General features: G+C 41.8%; 1 protein-coding gene across 2 annotated transcripts in view; it reads right to left on the reverse strand.

The window, feature by feature from the left end:
- LOC120988912 (acyl-CoA dehydrogenase family member 11-like) overlaps nt 1-22283 on the reverse strand; it is a 195788-nt gene that overhangs the window by 49895 nt on the left and 123610 nt on the right. For both annotated transcript variants that reach the window (XM_040416695.1, XM_040416696.1), the window contains exons 5-6: nt 1375-1492; nt 1153-1295 (exon numbers count right to left, since the gene is read on the reverse strand). In XM_040416695.1, the coding sequence (XP_040272629.1) occupies nt 1153-1295; nt 1375-1492 (261 nt within the window). The remainder of the gene's footprint in view (nt 1-1152; nt 1296-1374; nt 1493-22283) is intronic.

Below are 22283 nucleotides of genomic sequence, written 5' to 3' on the forward strand. Positions count from 1 at the left end.
ATTCCAAATGTGAGGGACTTGGAAAAAAAAAATGCAATTCTGACACAGTTTTATGGGTTTTGTTTTTACAGTGTTCACTTAAAGTAAAATTAACCTGTTCCCTTCATTCTCTGGGTCAGTATAATTATGGCAATACCATATTTATATAGTTTTTCTTGTGCTTTAATAATTTTTTTTTTAAAACCTATTAAAGAAAAATCTATTTCTTCTTTTTATAGCCATATTCTGACTCTAACTTTTTTATAGTTAAATCTATGGAACAGTGTGAGGGATTATTTTTTTGCGGGCCAATCTTTAGATTTTATTGCTACCATTTTGGAGTGTGTCACTTTTTAATTAAATTTTTGGGGGAAGGTAAAGTGAGGGGAAAAAAAATGCAAATCGGCCATTTAGATTTTTTTCCCCGCTATGCCATTCACCATATGGGATACATTTTTTTAATATTTTAATAGTGTTGGTGTCTTTTGACACAACGATGCCTATGATGTTCATTTTTTGATTGTTTATTTTTTATTTTAGGGAAAGGGGGGTGATTAGAATTTTTATATTTTCAAAAACTTTTTTTTAGGCCCCCAACTGGACCATAACATGCAATCATTAGACTGCAATTTGTATAAAGTAATGGCATTTTATCCACTACCATATACAAAGATCAGTACATTCCAATACAGTGCTGCTACCTCCAGGCCTGAATCTAAATATTTCACTAATAAGCCTAGTCCAGGCTTTGTCTTATCACTGCAATGGAACGTCTTCCCTGATCTCAGCCCGGGGGAGGTGTTCTTTCAAAGCAAATGTGCACTTCTGGGTTTTCAGACTTTCAGAAGCCATGGTCATATTTGTCCGTGGCATCTGAGGGGTTAAATATCTGCGATTGAATTACCACTGATCGCAGACATTAGGCCTGGGTGTCTGGTGTGTGAAATGGCAGACGCCATCTTTAAAGACCCAATTTCTGACGTACATGTACAGTGGATGTCGGTAAGAGGTCTTGTTATAGCAAATCTGTTGCATTTTTGGTTGCAATTGTTGTTCATGATCACAGCAAATGTTGCAGTTTTAGGGAGGTTACAAAAATCACAGTAAAAAATACACAAACACTGCAGAAAAAGGTACTGCTTCACCCTAAATAATAACGTTTATAGTAATTACCGTCAAAATGTGTCCTTGTGCATCTACCACTCTGCCTAGAGTCAAAGTCATGTCAGAGTCTGTGGCTGATGTAAACCATTTGTACCCGTATAGTTTGTAAGTGCCATCTGTCTGGGCATAAGCCACTGTTTCTGTGCCATGTGCTAAAAACAAAAAATAGAAAACATTCTTGTTTATTCAAGCTGTACATTTTTCTAATAGTTGGATACAGTTGTCACCCACCAACATCTGATCCTCCTTTGCGTTCTGTCATCCACTGGCCGGATGTCCAAAATTTTTCAGGATCTCGAGTGGTAAGATGTCTGAAGGCATCCTGAAGTGCATCTGGCGTACCCAGTGACTGCCAATGGAAAATGCAGGAGTTTAAAGGGAACCTGTCATCAACTTTATGCTGCCCATACTAACGGCAGCATAAAGTAGAGACAGGTGAGTTGATTTCAGCGGTCTTTCATTTATAAGTAAAAAGTAAGTGGTTGACGAGAACCAACATCACAATCATTGCAGACTAGGCCTGGAAAAGAGTCACGGCCACATGAGAAGAGTCATGGTTATTAATGAATTCTTGCCCTCCCTGCCCACCTGCTGATGACTGACAGTCTTCTACTTAGTTTTCTCCCTTTTTCTGTAGGAGAGAACTGCCAATCATCAGCAGGTGGGTAAGAGTGCAGAAGATTATGAATAACCATGACTCTTCCCAGGTAGATTAGAGTCTTTTCAAGGCCTGGGCTGCAATGATTATGATGGTGGTTCTCGGCAACCACTGACTTTTAGCTCATGGGTGACACACTGCTAAAACCAGCATTTCTGTCACTAATTTATGCTGCCCTCAGTGAGGTCAGCATAAAGTTGATGACAGGTTCCCTTTAAGAGACTGTTTAAATACAGGTCAATAAAAATATAAAAACATATAATAAAGTTTAAAAATACAAAATATTAAATTTTATAAGGCAGCAGGCTGGTAGATTGCTGCTATCTTATTGGAATACTTGTAAGGTTATTTTCACATCAGCGTTTTCCTTTCCGGTATTGAGATCAGTAATAGGATCTCAAAACTGGAGGAAAATGCTTCAGTTTTGTCCCCATTCATTGTCAATAGGGACAAAACGGCACTGAACGGAATGCACCAAAACTCAACCGTTTGGTTGAGTTCCTATGCCGGACAAAAAAGTGCTGCAAGCAGTGTTTTTGTGTGCGTCATGGGATACTGATAAAAACAGATCCAACATGAAACATAATGACAATCAATGGTGCCAAATCCGTTTTCTTGGACAAAAAAACAAACAAACAGAACCGGTGCCCATTGATCCGTCTTACTCATTTTAGATATAATACAACTGCATCCGATCATAACCGATGCAGCCGATTGTATTATCATAGCTTTTTTGCTGATCCCTGCCAGAAACGCAAAAACGCTGATGTAAAAGAAGCCTAACAGCTCTGCATCTACTGATGACTAGGTATGAGCGAACTTCTGTTTTCAAGTTCGGCGTACAAGCTTCGGGTTCAGGATATCTAAGAATTCCGCTATGGATTCCTCTACCACAGACCATAAGTTATGGTCCATGGTAGTGGAATCCATAACGGAATTCTTAGTTATTCCGAACCTTGTTTAGTACGTCGAACTTGAAAACAGAAGTTCGCCCAACACTACTGATGACACCAAACTGCCTTGTTTACTTTGAGACCTGGTCTACCCAAAGTCATATCTGTACATTATTTGTTATAAAGTTTGCTGTGTGACACAACTTCCCTCAATGCCCAGTGCACCTCTTGCTGTCTAGTGGTCTAATATGGTGGTCAAATTTATTTATATTGTTTAAAAATATCATTCCAAGTGGTCTGGGCACTGGTGTAAATGATCACTGGGCCTTCAGACAACTCTGAATAAATCAACAGTACTGACTAAAATATATCTTATCAAAGAAAAATGGCTTTTAAAAAAAAAAAAGTTACCTGCTGTTACCCCCTCCCTAAACTAACCCATCTAGAAATCAGTCTTGTGAGACCAAGGCAGGCTGCCTGCTCTCTACATAATACTATAGAAGTCTATGTAGAGGGGAAGTGGAAAGAGAAAGTGCAGAGTGAAAGAGAGACAGAAAAAAAAGGAATGAATCATAGTAAGTTTCTATCTCACCCCAGGTGCTTTATTTAGATCTATAATTCTCAGTACTTATCTAGAATGTCCTATATGGTGTCTGACTGATTCTGAGTGATTAATAGACCGGAAGCAAAACCTGCCGTGTCCTAGTGTAATCTATGGGCAGGCATGATGAGCAGGTAGAGATAACTGAGGGTCGTAGATTCAGTCAAAAACAGAAAGCTGCCTACAAATTCTAAATACAAGTCATATAATGATTACATATAGTGCTTTAACTCATGTACACATAGACACTGCTCTCCCTGGTTAATATACTATAGAGGAATGTCTTACACTTTGAGTATCAAACATTTACTATCACTTTGTGTTTGGGTGTTGCAATGCCGAATAACCAGTCATTAATAATGTCCTCACCCCTGTGATGTAGGGAATAATAATAAAAAAATAAAATAAAAAAAAGAATCACTAATGGCTAGTTGGTTAAGTGGCTAATTTTCCTAATAGCCTAGGATTGACTACAGGTTAAAAAATAACATTCTTGGTAGTCTAAGATGGTTTAGGGGTTACTTATAAACAAACCTTGTGTCTAGGACTGCTTAAGGATATTAATTAATACCCCAGTTGGCCTATAGCACTTAAAGGGGTTTTCTGAGACTTTTGGCATAGGTAATCAGTATATGATTGGTGGAGGTCCAACACCCAGGACTGCTTACCACCGCGGTCCCGGGCGCAGTGTTCATCTGTGGCCAGTGCTTCCCACTCACCGCTGCAGTCCTGGGTTTTGTCTGTGTAGATACTGTTGTTCTGGGATCCGCTCCACAGTTTCCTCTGGGATTTATGGGTTAGGTCATGTGACCTTGCTGACCAATCCTAGCCCTCCTGCACATATATAAGTGGCTCCTCAAGAGGTAGCGACCTGGTGTTCCCCTTGGGAAAGGTGAAGATCGAGGGGTTCACTTAGACAACGCCCTTAGAGGAGGTAGGACACGTGGCACAGTGGGTTCACACCCGCTGGTTCGTGACACAGCCTTCTCTCTGCTCACCCAGCACACAGGCGTACATTGTACAGCGGCTGTGCTTGGTATCTCATCTCAGCACCACTGAAATGAATGGGCGGCTCCTTGGCCATGTGACCAATGAACGTAATGTTGCATGGCCAGGCAATGCTCCATCGGATCCCAGAATTCCAGAGGAGCATTTCCTGGCCAACAAGACTCCTCACACTGTTTAAGGCGCTCTACATAAGGAGATATTGTATTTCCCAAATCCTGATCTAGGCCTCTAACCCAGTTAAGACAGTTCTCTCTGCTCTGCACTGATGAGGGGCAATCACCCTGAAACAGCTGTCTGCAGGTGAGGTACTGGCTTAATTATTATCTAAGTCATGTCTCAAGGCCTCTTAAAAGGTCAAACATTGACTTATCGGATAGCTGCCTTACATCTGGTAGCTTTAGAGGCAGAGCTTGTTAAGAGCTCATTTGTATACCTTATTCCCAAAGATGGTGAATCGCGCATTTTTAGTTTTTTTTCAGTTAGGGTGTTAACTGCACAGACATGGCAATACCAATCATTTGTATTTGTTTATTTTTTGTATAGGTGTAACTCGAAACATTAGAATATTGTACAAAAGTTCATTTATTTCAGTAATGCAACTTAAAAGGTGAAACTAATATATGAGATAGACTTATTACATGCAAAGCGAGATATTTCAAGCCTTTATTTGTTATAATTTGGATGATTATGGCTTACAGCTTATGAAAACCCCAAATTCACAATCTCAGAAAATTAGAATATTGTGAAAAGGTTCAATATTCTAGGCTCAAAGTGTCACAATCTAGTCAGCTAATTAATCTATAACATCCACAAAGGGTTCCTGAGCCTTTAAATTGTCTCTCAGTCTGGTTCAGTAGGAATCACAATCATGAGAAAGACTGCTGACCTGACAGTTGTGCAGAAAACCATCATTGACTCCCTCCATAAGGAGGGAAAGCCTCAAAAGGTAATTGCAAAAGAAGTTGGATGTTCCCAAAGCACATTAATAGAAAGTTATGTGGAAGGGACAAGTGTGGAAGAAAAAGGTGCACAAGCAGCATGGATGACCGCAGCCTGGAGAGGATTGTTAGGAAAAAGCCATTCAAAAGTGTTGGGGACTGAGGCTGGAGTTAGTGCATCAAGACCCACCACACACAGACGGATCCTGGGCATAGTCTTCAAATGTCGTATTCCCCTTGTCAAGCCTCTGCTGAACAGCAAACGCCAGAAGCGTCTTGACTGGGCTAACGAAAAAAAAAAATGGGTCTGTTGCTCAGTGGTCCAAAGTCCTCTTTTCTGATGATAGCAACTTTTGCATCTCATTTGGAAACCAAGGACCCAGAGTCTGGAGGAAGAATGGAGAGGCACACAATGCAAGATGCTTGAAGTCCAGTGTGAAGTTTCCACAGTCTGTGTTGATTTGGGGAGCCATGTCATCTGCTGGTGTTGGTCCACTGTGCTTCATTAAGTCTAGAGTCAATGCAGCCGTCTACCAGGAGATTTTGAAGCACTTCATGCTTCCTTCTGCGAACGAGCATTATGGAGATGGTGACTTCATTTTCCATCAGGACTTGGCACCTGCCCACACTGCCAAAAGTACCAAAACCTGGTTCAATGACCATGGGATTACTATGCTTGATTGGCCAGCAAACTCGCCTGACCTAAACTCCATAGAGAATCTATGGGGCATTGCCAAGAGAAAGATGAGAGACATGAGACCGAACAATGCAGAAGAGCTGAAGGCTGCTATTAAAGCATCCTGGGCTTCCACCTCAGCAGTGCCATAGGCTGATAGCATCCATGCCACGCTGCATTGAGGCAGTAATTGATGCAAAAGGGGGCAAACCAAGTACTGAGTGCCCATAATTATTCATACCCCTGGCAAATTTTGACTTAAAGTTACTTTTATTCAACAGCAAGTAATTTTCTGATGGGAAATGACATAGGTGTCTCCCAAAAGATAATAAGACGATGTACGAGAGGCATTATTGTGGGGAAAAAAATTTCTCAGCTTTTATTTACATTTGAGTAAAAAGTGTCCAGTCCAAAATTATTCATACCCTTCTCAATAATCAATAGAAAAGCCTTTATTGGCTATTACAGCAATCAAATGCTTCCTATAATTGCAGACCATCTTTTTGCATGTCTCCACAGGTATTTTTGCCCATTCATCTTTAGCAATGAGCTCTAAATCTTTAAGGTTGGAGGGTCTTCTTGCCATCACCCTGATCTTTAGCTCCCTCCACAGATTCTCAATGGGATTCGAGTCTGGGCTCTGGCTGGGCCACTCCAAAACGTTAATGTTGTTGTCTGCTAACCATTTCTTCACCACTTTTGCTGTGTGTTTTGGGTCATTGTCATGCTGAAATGTCCACTGGTACCCAAGGCCAAGTTTCTCTGCAGACTGCCTGATTTTGTCGTTGAGAATCCTCATGTATTGCTCTTTTTTTATGGTGCCGTTTACTGTGATTAGGTTCCCTGCTCCATTGGCTGAAAAACAACCTCAAAGCATTAGGTTCCCGCCACCATGTTCTTTGGGTTGAAGGCTTCTCCTTTTTTACGCCAACTGGACACTTTTTGCTCAATTGTAAATAAAAGCTGAGAAATGTTTTTTTTCCACAATAATGCCTCTTGTACATAGTCTTATTATCTTTTGGGAGACACCTACTGTATGTCATTTACCGTCAAAAAATTACTTGCTGGTTGAATAAAAGTAACTTTAAGTAAAAATTTGCCAGGGGGGTATGAATAATTATGGGCAGCACTGTATGCATGATTATACTTTTCAGAGGTCCTAAATTTTTCTATTTAACATCCTTTTTTAATTGATATCATGTAATATTCTAATTTTCTGAGATTGTGAATTCGGGGTTTTCATAAGCTGTAAACCATAATCATCCAAATTATAACAAATAAAGGCTTAAAATATCTCGCTTTGCATGTAATGAGTCTCTCATATATTAGTTTCACCTTTTAAGTTGCATTACTGAAATAAACGAATGATATTAAAATTTTTCGAGTTTCACCTGTATGTAAAACTGCAAAAGGGGAGTGATTAGAATTTGCAATATCTTTGGGCTTTAAATATAAAAAAAAAACATTTTTAGTAATTTTCATACAATCATTTTTAGTCTCCTTAGAGTACTTGAGGATATGATACTCTAATCGTTTATACCATAGACTAAAACCCTGTGATTTTGCCATGGGGGGGTCTGATTGGAGGACAGAGCCATCTCCAACTGTCTAACAACTAAGATGCAGCGATCGCTATTGACTGTGGCATCTAAGCTGGATTGTCTGGGAGTTATTCAATCCCGAACACTACGGCTAGTTGTCAGCTCTGTTACACGGCCAGCATTACCACCTATGAGCCTGCTCCATACATTCCCTACATGCAAATAACGTACATGTAGGTAATTTTGTCTTAAAGGGTTTTAAATGGAGTCTGGCACAAGGAAAAATAACTGTTAAACCAGGCAATGATAGACAGGCATACACACTAGAGCTCCATTCACAAAGGGCACTTGGGGTCCTCTGTGGATGCATAAAGAATGCTTTTTATGATATAACCCATTTAAAACACAAATGACTAGCGTGGAGCCATCTTATCTTGGACAAATTAGGTTCTGTCCATCGGTTCTGTTCTTAAAGTGATTCTGTCAGCCAGATTTTTGCTTTTCATATCATCACATCAGTCTCCTCGATCTAGATAAAAATATACTAGACTTATCCCCACATGTCTTGTCATTTTTCCTAAAAATCGCTTTTATTCATATCCTAACCTTCATAAGGAGCTCAAAAGACTGTCCCTCTGGCTATTGGAGCCCAGCCGCGCCTGTTCTTTTGGAGCCCAGCGCCGCTGTTAATTATTCACTCCTCTTCTGTCCGCTTTTTTCCCCCAGTGCGCCGTAATCTCGCACATGCGCCCTGGATCCACACGTCTGGACCCGCGCAGTGTCCTTGCAGCAGTCTCACCGAAGGAAGCCCGCATGCGCCAGCTCTCTGCGCATATCGCTCGCCCGCCAAGGAAAGGAGGAGCGGAGTGAGTGGCGCGTGTTCACCTGACAGGCAGAGGACGAAGGTGCTGGAGCGGAGGCACGGCACAGAGCCAGCCACTGGGGAGGCATTTGGGTAAACCTACTCTACATAATAAAAAGGTACACGGAACACAGGTCATCTATGACAAAGGAGCTATCATTATTCTGGTTCATTATAGAAAGGCCATAATGGGGGACGATATTTCAAAATAAATCATCCAAGACTTGGAAAACCATTCAGGTTTGATGGTCATGTATACCTTAAAAGATTGGGGGCACCTGCAGCAATACAAATTTGTGCTGCATATAGGCTACAGTAAAATCAATGTCACAGATCAAAGTGACAAAGGGTGGCGCAATCTCTCACACAGACATGCATCAAGGTGTTTGGGTACTGTCACTTGGGCTATGGCGCTGGCACAGAGACATGCATAAAGGTGTTTGGGCACTGTCACATGGGCTATCGGGAGGCGGCAGTGGTGGCACAGAGACAAGGAACATATGGCAGCACTTTGAAACAGAGCAAGGAGGAGCACACTTAAATCAAAGGAGGGGGCCACTGTTCACTTAGTGTGTGTGTTTCGATATATATTAATATACCAAAAAAGGGCTGTAAATATTACTTATGTTTTCTATATGTTCTGTATAGTCTAACTCAATGCAATCTTTCTTTTTTCAGGGTTTTATAGAAAAAACTGTCTGAGTCGGAGGACATGCGACCATCCACTTCAGTACACCTAGAATCTGTAAGTGAGTTAATTAACTGTTCAATTATTATAGCATTCTACTTTACAGTTATGGGTGCAATTTTTGCTACAGTGACATTGAAACTATTGCACATTCATGCTCTCCATACAGTGGATTGCCAAGATCCTAATATATGAGGAATATATATGAAGTATTATAATAAAATTAGCCCATATATAAGCTGAACTTGGCACTTATGAAGTGTAATGGACAGTAGGTGTGTGATTCAACAATAATAAGCTATTTCTACAGTTTACATCAGTGGTAGCATAACCTGCTGCCTATTTTGGCAGAGGAACAGTCTTCGCGAACTGCCAATGAAGCGCCCTGGCATAATAAAGGCCTGCACAGGTTATGTATATAATAACTGACACGGATCTTAATCATGTCAATAGATTACTTGTTAGCATTTTTTTAAAGTTTTGTTAGTGAAATTTTAAGTATCTTATGACTCATGTACAATTTTAAAATTATACGTTAATAATTACATATTTATAAAAAACAAATTTTAAGATTGATGGAGAAATCACCTGGCAACATGAGGACTTAGAACTAAGAATTAGCACAGACAATTCTTCCATTCATGTCAATACTAATTATGACATCTTGTCTTGCTATGTCCAGGATGATAGTTTAACTTAGTGGTAAGCATACTTTTACACAAGCGTTACCAAGATACGCCAGGATGAGGTCATAAGCGTAACATCCAGCCATATCTATTATAATAGACGACACTGTTGTCCTCGGCAATCCATATAAACGTCTGGCGTTTTATTGGAGAATGTGGGATATAGGAACACAATCCCGCCAATTATGGTAAGAAAGAACCACCTAAATCAGGCTGTACAAATGGCTTTTCCTCCCTAAACCTCTATGCATATTTGTTTGGTTGTGGCCATAATTACGTCAGTCTCTAGTGTATTTTTTTGTGGTAACATGGACGTATGTAGAATGACATATTTCCTATAGAAAATGAAAAGACTATTTGAAAATGATGACACTGACACCAACACCAATTGTAACCAACCATTATTATTGCCAAACATTGCAATTCAAAATGTTGAAGCACAAAGAAGTGAAACAGATGAGGAGGTAAAGTAAGCACTTTAATTTCCCAAAATTTTTATTATTTTAATAGTATTTTAAATTATATAAAGTAATAATACATTTTAAATTTAATATATATATATATTTATAGATGCTGAGCTTGTTAAACGAACTAAAGCTAAAATATCCTGGTGATGCATCTGACATAGAATGCTTTCGATCAAATCCACTATTGAGCCAAAATTCCAACTACATTATCTTTCCATTGGAGGAGACAGAACAGCGAACAGGGGTATTGAATTGTTATACCTGTTCTAACTGTACACAGATGCCGATCAACATTGGCTATTTCTTGACAACAAATTTACTCAATGTGGAACCCTACCTTTGTGACTTTACTTGCATTATTCAACATGAGTATTTTGACATTTTTGTCAGTGAGAGGACACAGTAAATATTGTTTTAAGGACAATTGGACAAGTTCAAACAACACCAGCTGAAAAGGATGTCAACAGGTGAGTTGCTTTTCTCTTTTCTGTGCACTTTCTTGTTTCCTTTGAAAACATTGTCGACATATCATTGGTATACATCTATTTATAATGTACAGCAGTCTGACCACTGGCCTCCGCAGCAGCTATTTGTTGCTGCGGAGGGACTACCTGCCATTGCTGCTGCCTATGCATTACCATGCATTTTACGGCTTTAGCGCTTTGTGATCCTAGTAAAAGCTGCATTCTGTTCTATAGACTGACTGCCATCATATCATGAACACTGAATTGCGCAGGTAATGTATTAGGCAAGTTTACACTAAGGTTACAGTATTCTGATATAGCTTCTGTTTATAACGGAATATAATGACTTTCCTGGTGGAATGCGAAACGTAAGCCTTTTTGAAACATTCCGTTTCGATCAAACAGTAGTCAAATCCCATTCAAATCCCTACACGACCTAGGCCCTGGATACCTGAAGGTTTTGTTGCATCTGTGTCACACCTCACATCAAAAGGATCCAATAACTTGACCACCCCCAGAATTCAACTAAAAACCTTTGGAGCCAGAGCTTTCTATCATGCTGCCCCTACCTTGTGGAATGCCCTGCCAAATGCAATCAAGACATCTCCAACCCTGGACACATTTAAATCAAAACTGAAAAGCCACCTATTTAGCCTGGCATTTACGATCACATAACTTTTTCCCCCTGTACATATCACTATGTACCGATCTGAGACAAGCTTATGCGCTTTGAGTCCTACGGGAGAAGAGCGCTTTACAAATGTTTTGTTGTTGTTGTAGTCTATTGACCAGCATAATGGATCCGTCTGTTTTACCTTATACTAGTGAGAAAACAGAGTCCTGTCTGCATAAACCAGAATGATCCATTATGCTGCACATATATATTTTTTAGACCAAACAAAATGGAATGACTCTAGAGGGATTCCATGTGTGTTTTTAAATTTTCTTATAAACAAAACCGATAATGGAATGACTGACTGCTAACACAAACTACTCTTAAATTTATTTAAATAGATGATTTGCATTGTCCACGGGTGGGTTCAAAACCGGTTTATCATCTACGGTTTTTATGAACACCAGTGAACCTCCAGATGCACACACTAATCTTATGAATAGTTCTTTTGCCCTCTATCTGGCTGTTATAAGTCAGTATACAGCCAAAGAACCAGTATGGAATAGTCTAGTAGACATTAGTATTCCATTCTGCTGTGTCTTGTAAAATATAAAAATCGGTTGAATGGAGGCTGTAGTAAGGGAGCGTGGTACAGCCCTGCAGGCAAGAAAAGTATCCATCTGATATATCCGGATGGCATGGAGATGCAGGAGTCTGCTAGTCTGTGCGTCTGGTAAGATGGTCAGATCATGTCTGGCATTGTTTGCAAGGAAATAGGAAAAGGACGGTGGAGTTGACAGGGGGTGCAGTTACAGCGTAAAGGCAGTCCATCACCTCGTGAGCTGCAGAAGTGCATTTTGAAAGGGTAAAGCGGACACACAGTGTAGGTGGAGGGACCATGTGAAGTGTTTTTGCTTGGTGCTGATGGGACCCTGCTAGTAGCTGTTAAAACCGGTAAGGGGAGTTATGCATATTTAATAAAAACATCATTAGGATTCAAATTAAAATTTTGAAATGGTAATTGTGGTTTCAACATCCCTCTTTCGTTTTGTTGATTCCACTAACAATATTCTTTTATCTTTTTTTCCACAGACTTCAAAGAAAGGCAGCGTACAGGTCATTCACTGCCTGGATACATGGATACTTGGGATTGGCAACCGGCGTCCAATTCCTTCTTGCGTTGTGAAAACAGTACGGAATTGTATTCCAGACCCTGACCATGAAAACATGGTTTACAAACCGCATCTTGATAGCCATGCCGAGTTTATGGCCTTTGAATAAAACTAAACATTTTCTATTGATTTCTTGCATTTTGGATCTATCAATTAAGCGAATCCCTTGCGTGAATCATGCACCATGTTTATGATGCCAGGCTATGGAATGCTAGAGCCAAAGGCAGTTTCGTGATTTATAATATTTTGTGACTCTGCTTGACCTTCCGTATACCAAGTCATACTGAATGAAAAGGAAAATAAATAAGAGTTGCGGTGGCAATGCTTGCATACCTATATACTGTACTGTATCACGATAGGAGAATGAGTCTCGGTTGTGGGCCTACTATCACACTACTGACATTGCTAATGCACATGGAAAAAGTCTGAATAATTGTAAATTTAATCCAAGGAGGGACTCTACATCGTAGTGAAAAATCTTCAATGAATCTGTCAGAAATATACTGACTGGATGACAAGGCTGTGGCCGACAAACCTACAGACAGTCAGCTGGAGCATGTGTTATATGTACGTTTGTCCGCACCAGCTATGTTATTCATTTGCTATCGAATACACGAGGATTGTTCACTGCGATGATGAGTGCCTCCTTGGTTTCTATCTAAGAATACACATAATATTTGAAAAGAAGTTGCTACTTTGAAGCTATAGAGGTAAGCTCACGCAGAGGCACACCAAATTCTAAGTCATGAAAATGACTTTTGCTCTTTCAAAACGAGCAGTGTCCTGAGAGGAGGATCATTCTCATGCCTGTCTCCTGATTCCCAAAAGGGACTTGTTCCTATGAAAGAGCCATCCTGGACAGCACTTTTCTTTGAAATACGTTAAAATCAGTCCCTCATTTGTACTTATTATAATTGTCTTTTACTCGTGTTTTTGCAGACATAATGAGCAACTGAATCGGTCTCCAACCTAAGGCATATTAACCCCATAAGGACCCTGCCATTTTTCACCTTAAGGACCAGGCCTTTTTTAGCAAATCTGACATGTGTCACTTTATGTGGTATTGTGGTAATAACTTTAAAATTGTGTTTTTGTACTCACCGTAAAATGTGTTTCTCGTTCAAATCATTGGGGGACACAGCACCATGGGTATACGCCCAGCTACCACTAGGAGGCCACACTCGATATCAAAAAGGTTGGCTCCGCCCAGGTGGGCTATACCCTCTCCACAGACACTAGGCTAATCAGTTTGTACCAATAGCAGGAGAGAGAAACAAAAGCAAAGAACCAACATGTCCTGGACCGGGGAAGAAAGAAGAGCAGCAGTCCGGTGACAAAGAAAATGAAAACAAAGGGTGGGATCTGTGTCCCCCAATGAATTGAACGAGAAACGGGTTTTACGGTGAGTACAAAAATCCAATTTTCTCGTTAATGTCATTGGGGGACACAGCACCATGGGACGTCCCAAAGCAGTCCCCGAGGGTGGGAAGTAAATCTCATGCAAAAAGTTGGGCGCACAGGTGCAGGTGAACCATGTGACCCAACAGGACCAGGAGAGGCCATAGCATGAATGGTAGATAGAAAACTAAGGAAGTGAGCCGAGAGGCTGCAGGACCAGGAAGAGTCCAAAGAGAAAAATTATGGGAGACCGCCAGGATCCCAAGTACAAGTGCCTGGTAAAAAAAAAAGGCCATATGCAAGAAGGTATAAAGGGAAAACACCCAGCTCCATCCAAGGTGGGAAAAATAAGAAGCTAGAGAATAGGGAGTAAGGCTAGCTGTCAAGCACAAGAACCAAGAGTCGAACAAGTGCGCACTAGAGAGCCCGAGGAAGGATCTGGAAGAGCCAGGGCTCCCCCTGAAGAAACAGGAGAGCAGCACAAACTGGAAGGCGTCTGTTGGTAATGACCTAGCGCTCTGGATATAGAAGGATGTCCCAGGAGGAGGATCTATAAGAGGACAGATCCAACAAGAAAAATTAGACTATGAGGGGACCAGGTGGAAGAGAAAATGCCTGGTAAATGGACAGGAGCAGTCCCGAACTGGAAAAAAACTTCCTGGAGATAAGCTAAAGGAAGACTCAGTGGACCACCCCTCGGCAAAAGGAAGGCGATACCATAAGGCCTGGAAGCAAGGGAACCCGACCAGTAAGAGGATCTGGCAAGGAAAAAACTCTAAATTGTCTCAGAACAAAAACATGGCCTGTCCGTGGCAAACACCATGTGAAGGCCAGGGGAGAGAGGAAACAAGGAAGCACTGGAGGCTGAACGATTGAGAGAAAGAATAGCAAAAACTCACCATGGGAAGGGAGCAAGCCTCCTTCCACTGCAAGGCAGGTGGGAAAAGAGAAACATCCTAGGAGAAGGTGGAAACCCCATCCTGCCAGAAAAAGCAGCCAACCTCTGGGGGAGGAGGGGGTCCTCAGTAATGGCCAGGAGAACGGAACGTAAAGACATGCGTCCCGTACAAAGGAGATGAAAATCGAGCCTCAGAAAAACTGGAACAAAACATCACTGTGAAATGCAAGACTAAAGAATCCCTGGCCACATGAAGCATCAGGAAAAGAGGAACCAGTCGCAGGCCCCGGTAATACAAGTGGAGACACACTCGTCTGAGAGATATTGGAGTAGAAGAGAGAGGACTCCAAACAGCCTAAGGAGGAACAGTTTTAAAATCGAGGGAAAGCTCCATTCCAGAAGTGGCCAAAACGAATATAAATTGCAAACCGGAGGAACAACTCCGAGGTACCAGGACCTGAACCAGGGGAAACGGGAATAGAGGTTAGAACCTCAAGAGGGAAACAAGCCTATGGGGACCCAGGAGAGAAAAGAACCAAACCGGGCCCAAAGAAGCAGCTGTCATACAGAGCATCTGCGGTCAGAGATGCCATGAGTAGCTTCCCCAGAGGGAACCGGCCAGTAAAGGCCAGGGTAGCTAGATGGTCTAAGAACCAAGCAGGAATACCCAGTCAGAGGCTCAAGTAGGGTCCACAGAACTGAACCACACGAGGACAATATTAGCCAGATTATCAAAAGAAAAATGGAATGTATCCACCATAGGGAAAAAAACATCAGCCCTAGTTAACCAACTATCCCAAGTGTAGTGACTAGCATACTGTATAACACTGCCCTGGAAGGGGCAAGTACAGCACCCTGGATTTTGTATAAAAAAAAAATCACCAGACATCCATATGTCAGAAAAGAATGCAGAATTTGCCTGGAGTAGCCAGGAGAGACTACACCGACATGTAGAAACCAGATACCAGCAGAGCACAATGAAACCCCCAAGGAAGGGGGAAGAAACTGACAGGTACAGACAACAGCAAGGCCCAAGCGAACAGCACTTCTGTCATCTAGCACACTAATCAGAGAACATAAGGGAGTACCAAGAACTCCCAGACCATGGAAGAACTACGGGACCATGTCCGATACCAGAGTGAGAAGCGGAAAATTCCAACCACCAAGTAGGTGTGCTGCGCTCACTAGTCCTGTCACGGCCATATCAGAGAAGACGTCCAGCGATGACCTGAAAACTGCAGTAGCGGTTGGTGTTCACAATACTTCTTATCCCTGCAAGATAGAACATCCAGTGGTGATCCAGATACTCCGCCAGGACTGGGCCATGGACCTCTGTGAAAACAAAGCAGAGAGGCAGTAACAACAACGTGAGTACTCCATCCATGAAATGGGGTAAGGGTACTTTCACACTTGCGTTAAACTTTTCCGGTATTGAGTTCCATCCTAGGGGCTCAATACCGAAAAAAAAAGATTAGTTTTATACTAATGCATTTTCAATGGAGAGCAATCTGTTCAGTGTGCATCAGGATGTCTTCAGTTTAGTTACTGTACGGTTTTTGGACTGAGAAAATACCGCAACATGCTGTAGAGACATGACTACAACATATGGAACTGGTATAGGTACTCCGCTTGATAAAGGAGTTATATGACTGCGGGATGCACACTAGAACCAGACAGGAACAATGGCTACAGCATTTGGAGATGGTACAGGTACTCTACCTAATAAGGAAGTATTACGGCTGTGTAGTGCAGACTAAAACCAGACAGGTGTAATGGCTACAGCATCTGGAGATGGTACAGGTACTCCACCTCTGCATGGTGCACACTAGAACCAGACCGGTGCAATGGCTACAGCATCTGAAGATGGCATCTGTACTTCGCCTGAAAAGGGAGAAATAAGGCTGCATGGTGCATACTAGAACCAGACAGGTATAATGGCTATAGCGTCTGAAGATGGTACAGGTACTCGCCCAATAATGGAGTAATATAGTGCATAGAGCGCATTAGAACCAGACAGGTGAAATGGCTATAGCATCTGAAGATGGCATCTGTACTTCGCCTGAAAAGGGAGAAATAAGGCTGCATGGTGCACACTAGAACCAAACAGGTGAAATGGCTACAGCATCTGAAGATGGCATCTGTACTTCGCCTGAAAAGGGAGAAATAAGGCTGCATGGTGCACACTAGAACCAGACAGGTGAAATGGCTATAGCATCTAAAGATGGTACAGGTACTCCACTTGATAAGGGAGTAATATGGTTGCATGGTGCACACTAGCACCAGGATGGTGTATTGGCTACAGCGTCTGGAGAAGTAATACAGTGGCCTGGAACACTCTACGACTAGGAGGGTGTGTTGAATACAGCCCCTGGTAATAGTGAAATTACTCCAGCTGAAAAGGAGATACATTGGAACCAGGAAAGTCTGCCAGATAGATACAGCATTTGGCAGTGGTACGAGTACCCCCTGTGAAAGGGAAGGAGTAGGTACCTGGGACACCACATAGATGGGCCAGCGTGCTAAACACGGTGGTGTGTAAAGCACCACCTACTGGAGAGGCGGCAAGCTGACTTACCTGTGTGGATAATTACCTGTGCAACCAGGGAAGTGCCATCTGAAAATGCACTAAAGAGGATACCAACCCTGGAGAGGAGAGGTTCCTCAGTGGACATTTATCTTTGACCACCCAGAGAGATTCTGTATGGTGGAAGACCACCTGATGCTCTGTTCCGAGTCAGACTCTGTGCAGAGCAGTCCCCGATAAGGCAGAAGAAACCTGAGGCGTTTCCCTCAGTAGTCCCGTCCTGGGAGGAAACCAGGATGCAGGGGGGAGCGGGACCTATGAGGGGAGACCCCAGGCCACTACTGGACTCTGCCCCCTGATATGGACCGAGGCAGGAAGCAAAGGATATCCACTGGGGGGGGGGGGGGGGCCTATGCTGCCGCATGAGAGCAGAGATTTCTGTCCTGGAAGTGACCCGAGGACACAGAGGAGGAGCAGGATGTAGTTGAGACAACCCGAGGTCGATAATGGGACCTGGTGTCTGAGCGTGAGCGTACCCCGTTAGCAGAGGAGTCCCTGGGGGGCAGAGGCGGCCGCATTTGGGAAGGCAAGCGGTACAATAACTCCACCATGGATTGGGAGGGCTAGATTCCCTATGGCCTGGGACAGAGAAGGGATGCATTCAGGAGGGGCCTATGCAGAAAGGGGGGACAGGGAGCCCTGAGGGAGCCTGGAGACCAGACACTGCGCACAAAAGGGGTCAGGCTGACGGGCGCACAAAAAATACGTGGTGACACCAAAGGTGGGCTGGGAATGGGGGACTTCTCAGCATTGCTAGCCTGGAAGCCGAAAAAAAAAGAAAAAACAGCCAGCCGGAGGCTGTCCTAACGGACCCCAGGTGCTGTGTCTTTGAAGGGGTTCTGCAGCAGCTGCAGAAGCGTGCAGGAAGGCTGTATGGGATGATCCTTGATGCTGGCAAGATGGAGGCCCTTAAGCCGGAGTTAAAGCAAAACTCCACCCACTGGGCTAAAGCCCGCGCTTGAATGATTTAAGGGCGGAGGAGACCCCTCCAAAAAGCCAAGAGGAGCGGGGAGGGGCCAGGAAAAAAGCCTGGAAAGCCAGAAGGGGGCAGGAGAGGATGCAGCCTAGTCCAGGTAAAGGCCGGGGGCCTTGATTAATGAAGCGGCTGGAAAAAGTGAGCTGTCAGCGGGATGGAACCGTGGGAAGCCGGGGGCCCTCCGGAAAGAAAAAAAAGGCGTGGAGGGCTCCTGAGGAGGAGCGACGCTCTGGGAGGGGAACTAACCCGAGACCCTATAGGACAGGGACGCCGGGGGTAATACCATACGGAGTCTTCAGGTGCCGGCATGCCACTGCGGATGCAGTAATGGGTGACTGGCGAGGTACTCAAAGTACGCGCCCGCAGGAGGTGCAACTAAAGTGGCAATGCACGATGGAGCCCCATCCTGCAGCAGGCAGAGACCTGGAATAAAATAAAATAAAAGAATAAAAATAAAAAAGCAGCAAGACCTGCAAAAAAACAGCAGGTCATGTCTGCCTCCTACGGACTCTAGACTAAAACTGATTAGCCTAGTGTCTGTGGAGAGGGTATAGCCCACCTGGGCGGAGCCAACCTTTTTGATATCTAGTGTGGCCTCCTAGTGTAGCTGGGCATATACCCATGGTGCTGTGTCTCCCAATGACATTAACGAGAAAACGCTTTTACTTATCCAGGCCATTCTGAGATTGTTTTCTCGTCACTTCATGACAGTGGTAAATTTGAGTCAAAATATTTCATTTTTATTTATAAAAAAAATACCAAATTTACCAAAATTTTGAAAATTAGCAATAGTTATTACTTTACATTTCCCATATGTCTACTTCATGTTTGGATAATTTTGCAAATGACATTTTCTTTTTTTGGGACGTTAGAAGGCTTAGAAGTTTAGAAGCAAATCTAAAAGGACCTGTTCAGGTCTGAAGTCACTTTGTGAGTCTTACATAATAGAAACCACCAATAAATGGCTCCATTTTAGAAACTACACCACTCAAAATATTCAAAACAGATTTTTACAAATGTTGTTAACCCTTTAGGTGTTCCACAAGAATTAAAGGAAAATATAGATGAAATTTTAGAATTTCACTTTTTTTTGCAGATTTTCCATTTTAATCCATTTTTTCCAGTAACAAAGCAAGGGTTAACAGCCAAACAAAACTCAATATTTATTGCCCTGATTCTGTAGTTTACACACCCCATATGTGGTCGAAAACTACTGTACGGGCACACGGCAGGGCGCAGAAGCAAAGGAGTGCCATATGGTTTTTAGAGGGCAGATTTCACTGGGATAATTTTAAGCTGCCATGTCACATTTGAAGCCCCCCTGATGCACCTCTAGAGTAGAAACTCCAAAAAAGTGACCCCATTTTGGAAACTACGGGATAAGGTGGCAGTTTTATTGGTACTATTTTAGGGTACATATGATTTTTAGTTGCTCTATATTACACTTTTTGTGAGGCAAGGTAACAAAAAATAGCTGTTTTGGCAGTTTTTATTTTTTGTTATTTACAATGTTCATCTGACAGGTTAGATCATGTGGTATTTTTATAGAGCAGGTTGTTATGGATGCGATAATACCAAATATGACTACTTTTTTTCATTGTTTATTTCAATTTTACATAATAAAGCATTTTTGAAAAAAAAATATTTTTTGCGTCTCAATATTCTGAAAGCCTTAGTTTTTATTTTTATTTTATGGGCGACTGCCTTATGTAGGGGCTAATTTTTTTCGGTATGAGATGATTGTTTGATTGATACTATTTTAGGGTGTAGAGCACATCTTTAATGTGAAAATGCTCAAGCAGGGGAATGGTTTCCACACTCTGCATACTTTCTGACATCCATTATTAAGACAATAAACTCTTCTATAATGATAGACACAAACAAGTCAAATTACAGGTTACGCAGAGTTTTATAAGTCCATTGGAGTTGACATATTCTATAAAAAACAGTTAATCGATTGTAGTTCAAAGTTATTACTCTGATTAAGCTATGTTTCCCCTCCACAACTATACACCTCCGATGTTGGTGATTAAAATAGTACTATTTTTCGTTATATGCTTTGGTAGTTGTTAGACGCATCAATGCAAATGGCATTGACATCACACATTTTGATTTCATGGCTTATGTGCTAGGTAGCCACCTGACATTGAATTTTGTTTAAGCAAAACCTAGTCCAAATCAACATACTTTGATATGACGTAGAAATAAACTAACTCCCAAAGCAACAAAGTTGTTTATCAAGGATGTCCCAAGTGACATTGTATATTCATTCTCATTATTTGTTATCACATATTCAAAATACCTTTGTTTATATGTCACATCAAAAAATAAAGAGTCAAGAGTCAAAAATAGTGTTGAATCTAATTTTTTATAGTAATTTTTACTATTAAATCAAATGCCAATCTCATAAAATATTTAATTTAAAGGTACAGTGGGATGCGAAAGTTCGGGCAACCTTGTTAATCGTCATGATTTTCCTGTATAAATCATTGGTTGTTACGATAAAAAATGTCAGTTAAATATATCATATAGGAGATACACACACAGTGATATTTGAGAAGTGAAATGAAGTTTATTGGATTTACAGAAAGTGTGCTATAATTGTTTAAACAAAATTAGGCAGGTGCATAAATTTGAGCACCACAAAAAAGAAATTAAGAAATTAAATCAATATTTAGTAGATCCTCCTTTTGCAGAAATTACAGCCTCTAAACGCTTCCTGTAGGTTCCAATGAGAGTCTGGATTCTGGTTGAAGGTATTTTGGACCATTCCTCTTTACAAAACATCTTTAGTTCATTCAGGTTTGATGGCTTCCGAGCATGGACAGCTCTCTTTAAGTCACACCACAGATTTTCAATTATATTCAGGTCTGGGGACTGAGATGGCCATTCCAGAACGTTGTACTTGTTCTTCTGCATAAATGCCTTAGTGGATTTTGAGCAGTGTTTAGGGTCGTTGTCTTGTTGAAAGATCCAGCCCCGGCGCAGCTTCAGCTTTGTTACCGATTCCTGGACATTGGTCTCCAGAATCTGCTGATACTGAGTGGAATCCATGCGTCCCTCAACTTTGACAAGATTCCCAGTCCCTGCACTGGCCACACAGCCCCACAGCATGATGGAACCACCACCATATTTTACTGTAGGTAGCAGGTGTTTTTCTTGGAATGCTGTGTTCTTTTTCCTCCATGCATAACGCCCCTTGTTATGGCCAAATAACTCGATTTTAGTTTTATCAGTCCACAGCACCTTATTCCAAAATGAAGCTGGCTTGTCCAAATGTGCTTTAGCCCACCTCAAGCGGCACTTTTTGTGTTGTGGGCGGATAAAAGGCTTCCTCTGCATCACTCTCGCATACAGCATCTCCTTGTGTAAAGTGCGTCGAATGGTTGAACGATGCACAGTGACTCCATCTGCAGCAAGATGATGTTGTAGGTCTTTGGTGCTGGTCTGTGGGTTGACTCTGACTGTTCTCACCATTCGTCGCTTCTGTCTATCCGAGATTTTTTTTGGTCTGCCCTTTCGAGCCTTAACTTGAACTGAGCCTGTGGTCTTCCATTTCCTCAATATGTTCCTAACTGTGGAAACAGACAGCTGAAATCTCTGAGACAGCTTTCTGTATCCTTCCCCTAAACCATGATGGTGAACAATCTTTGTCTTCAGGTCATTTGAGAGTTGTTTTGAGACCCCCATGTTGCTACTCTTCAGCGAAAATTAAAAGAGGAGGGAAACTTACAATTGTCCTTAAATACTCTTTCTCATAATTAGATTCACCTGTGTATGTAGGTCAGGGGTCACTGAGCTTACCAAGCCAATTTGAGTTTCAATAATTAGTTCTAAAGATTTTGGAATCAATAAAATGACAACAGTGCCCAAATTTATGCACCTGTCTAATTTTGTTTAAACAATTATAGCACACTTTCTGTAAATCCAATAAACTTAATTTCACTTCTCAAATATCACTGTGTGTGTCTCCTATATGATATATTTAACTGACATTTTTTATCGTAACAACCAACG

The sequence above is a fragment of the Bufo bufo genome, chromosome 2 (genome assembly GCF_905171765.1).
Source record: "Bufo bufo chromosome 2, aBufBuf1.1, whole genome shotgun sequence".
Taxonomy (NCBI): domain Eukaryota; kingdom Metazoa; phylum Chordata; class Amphibia; order Anura; family Bufonidae; genus Bufo; species Bufo bufo.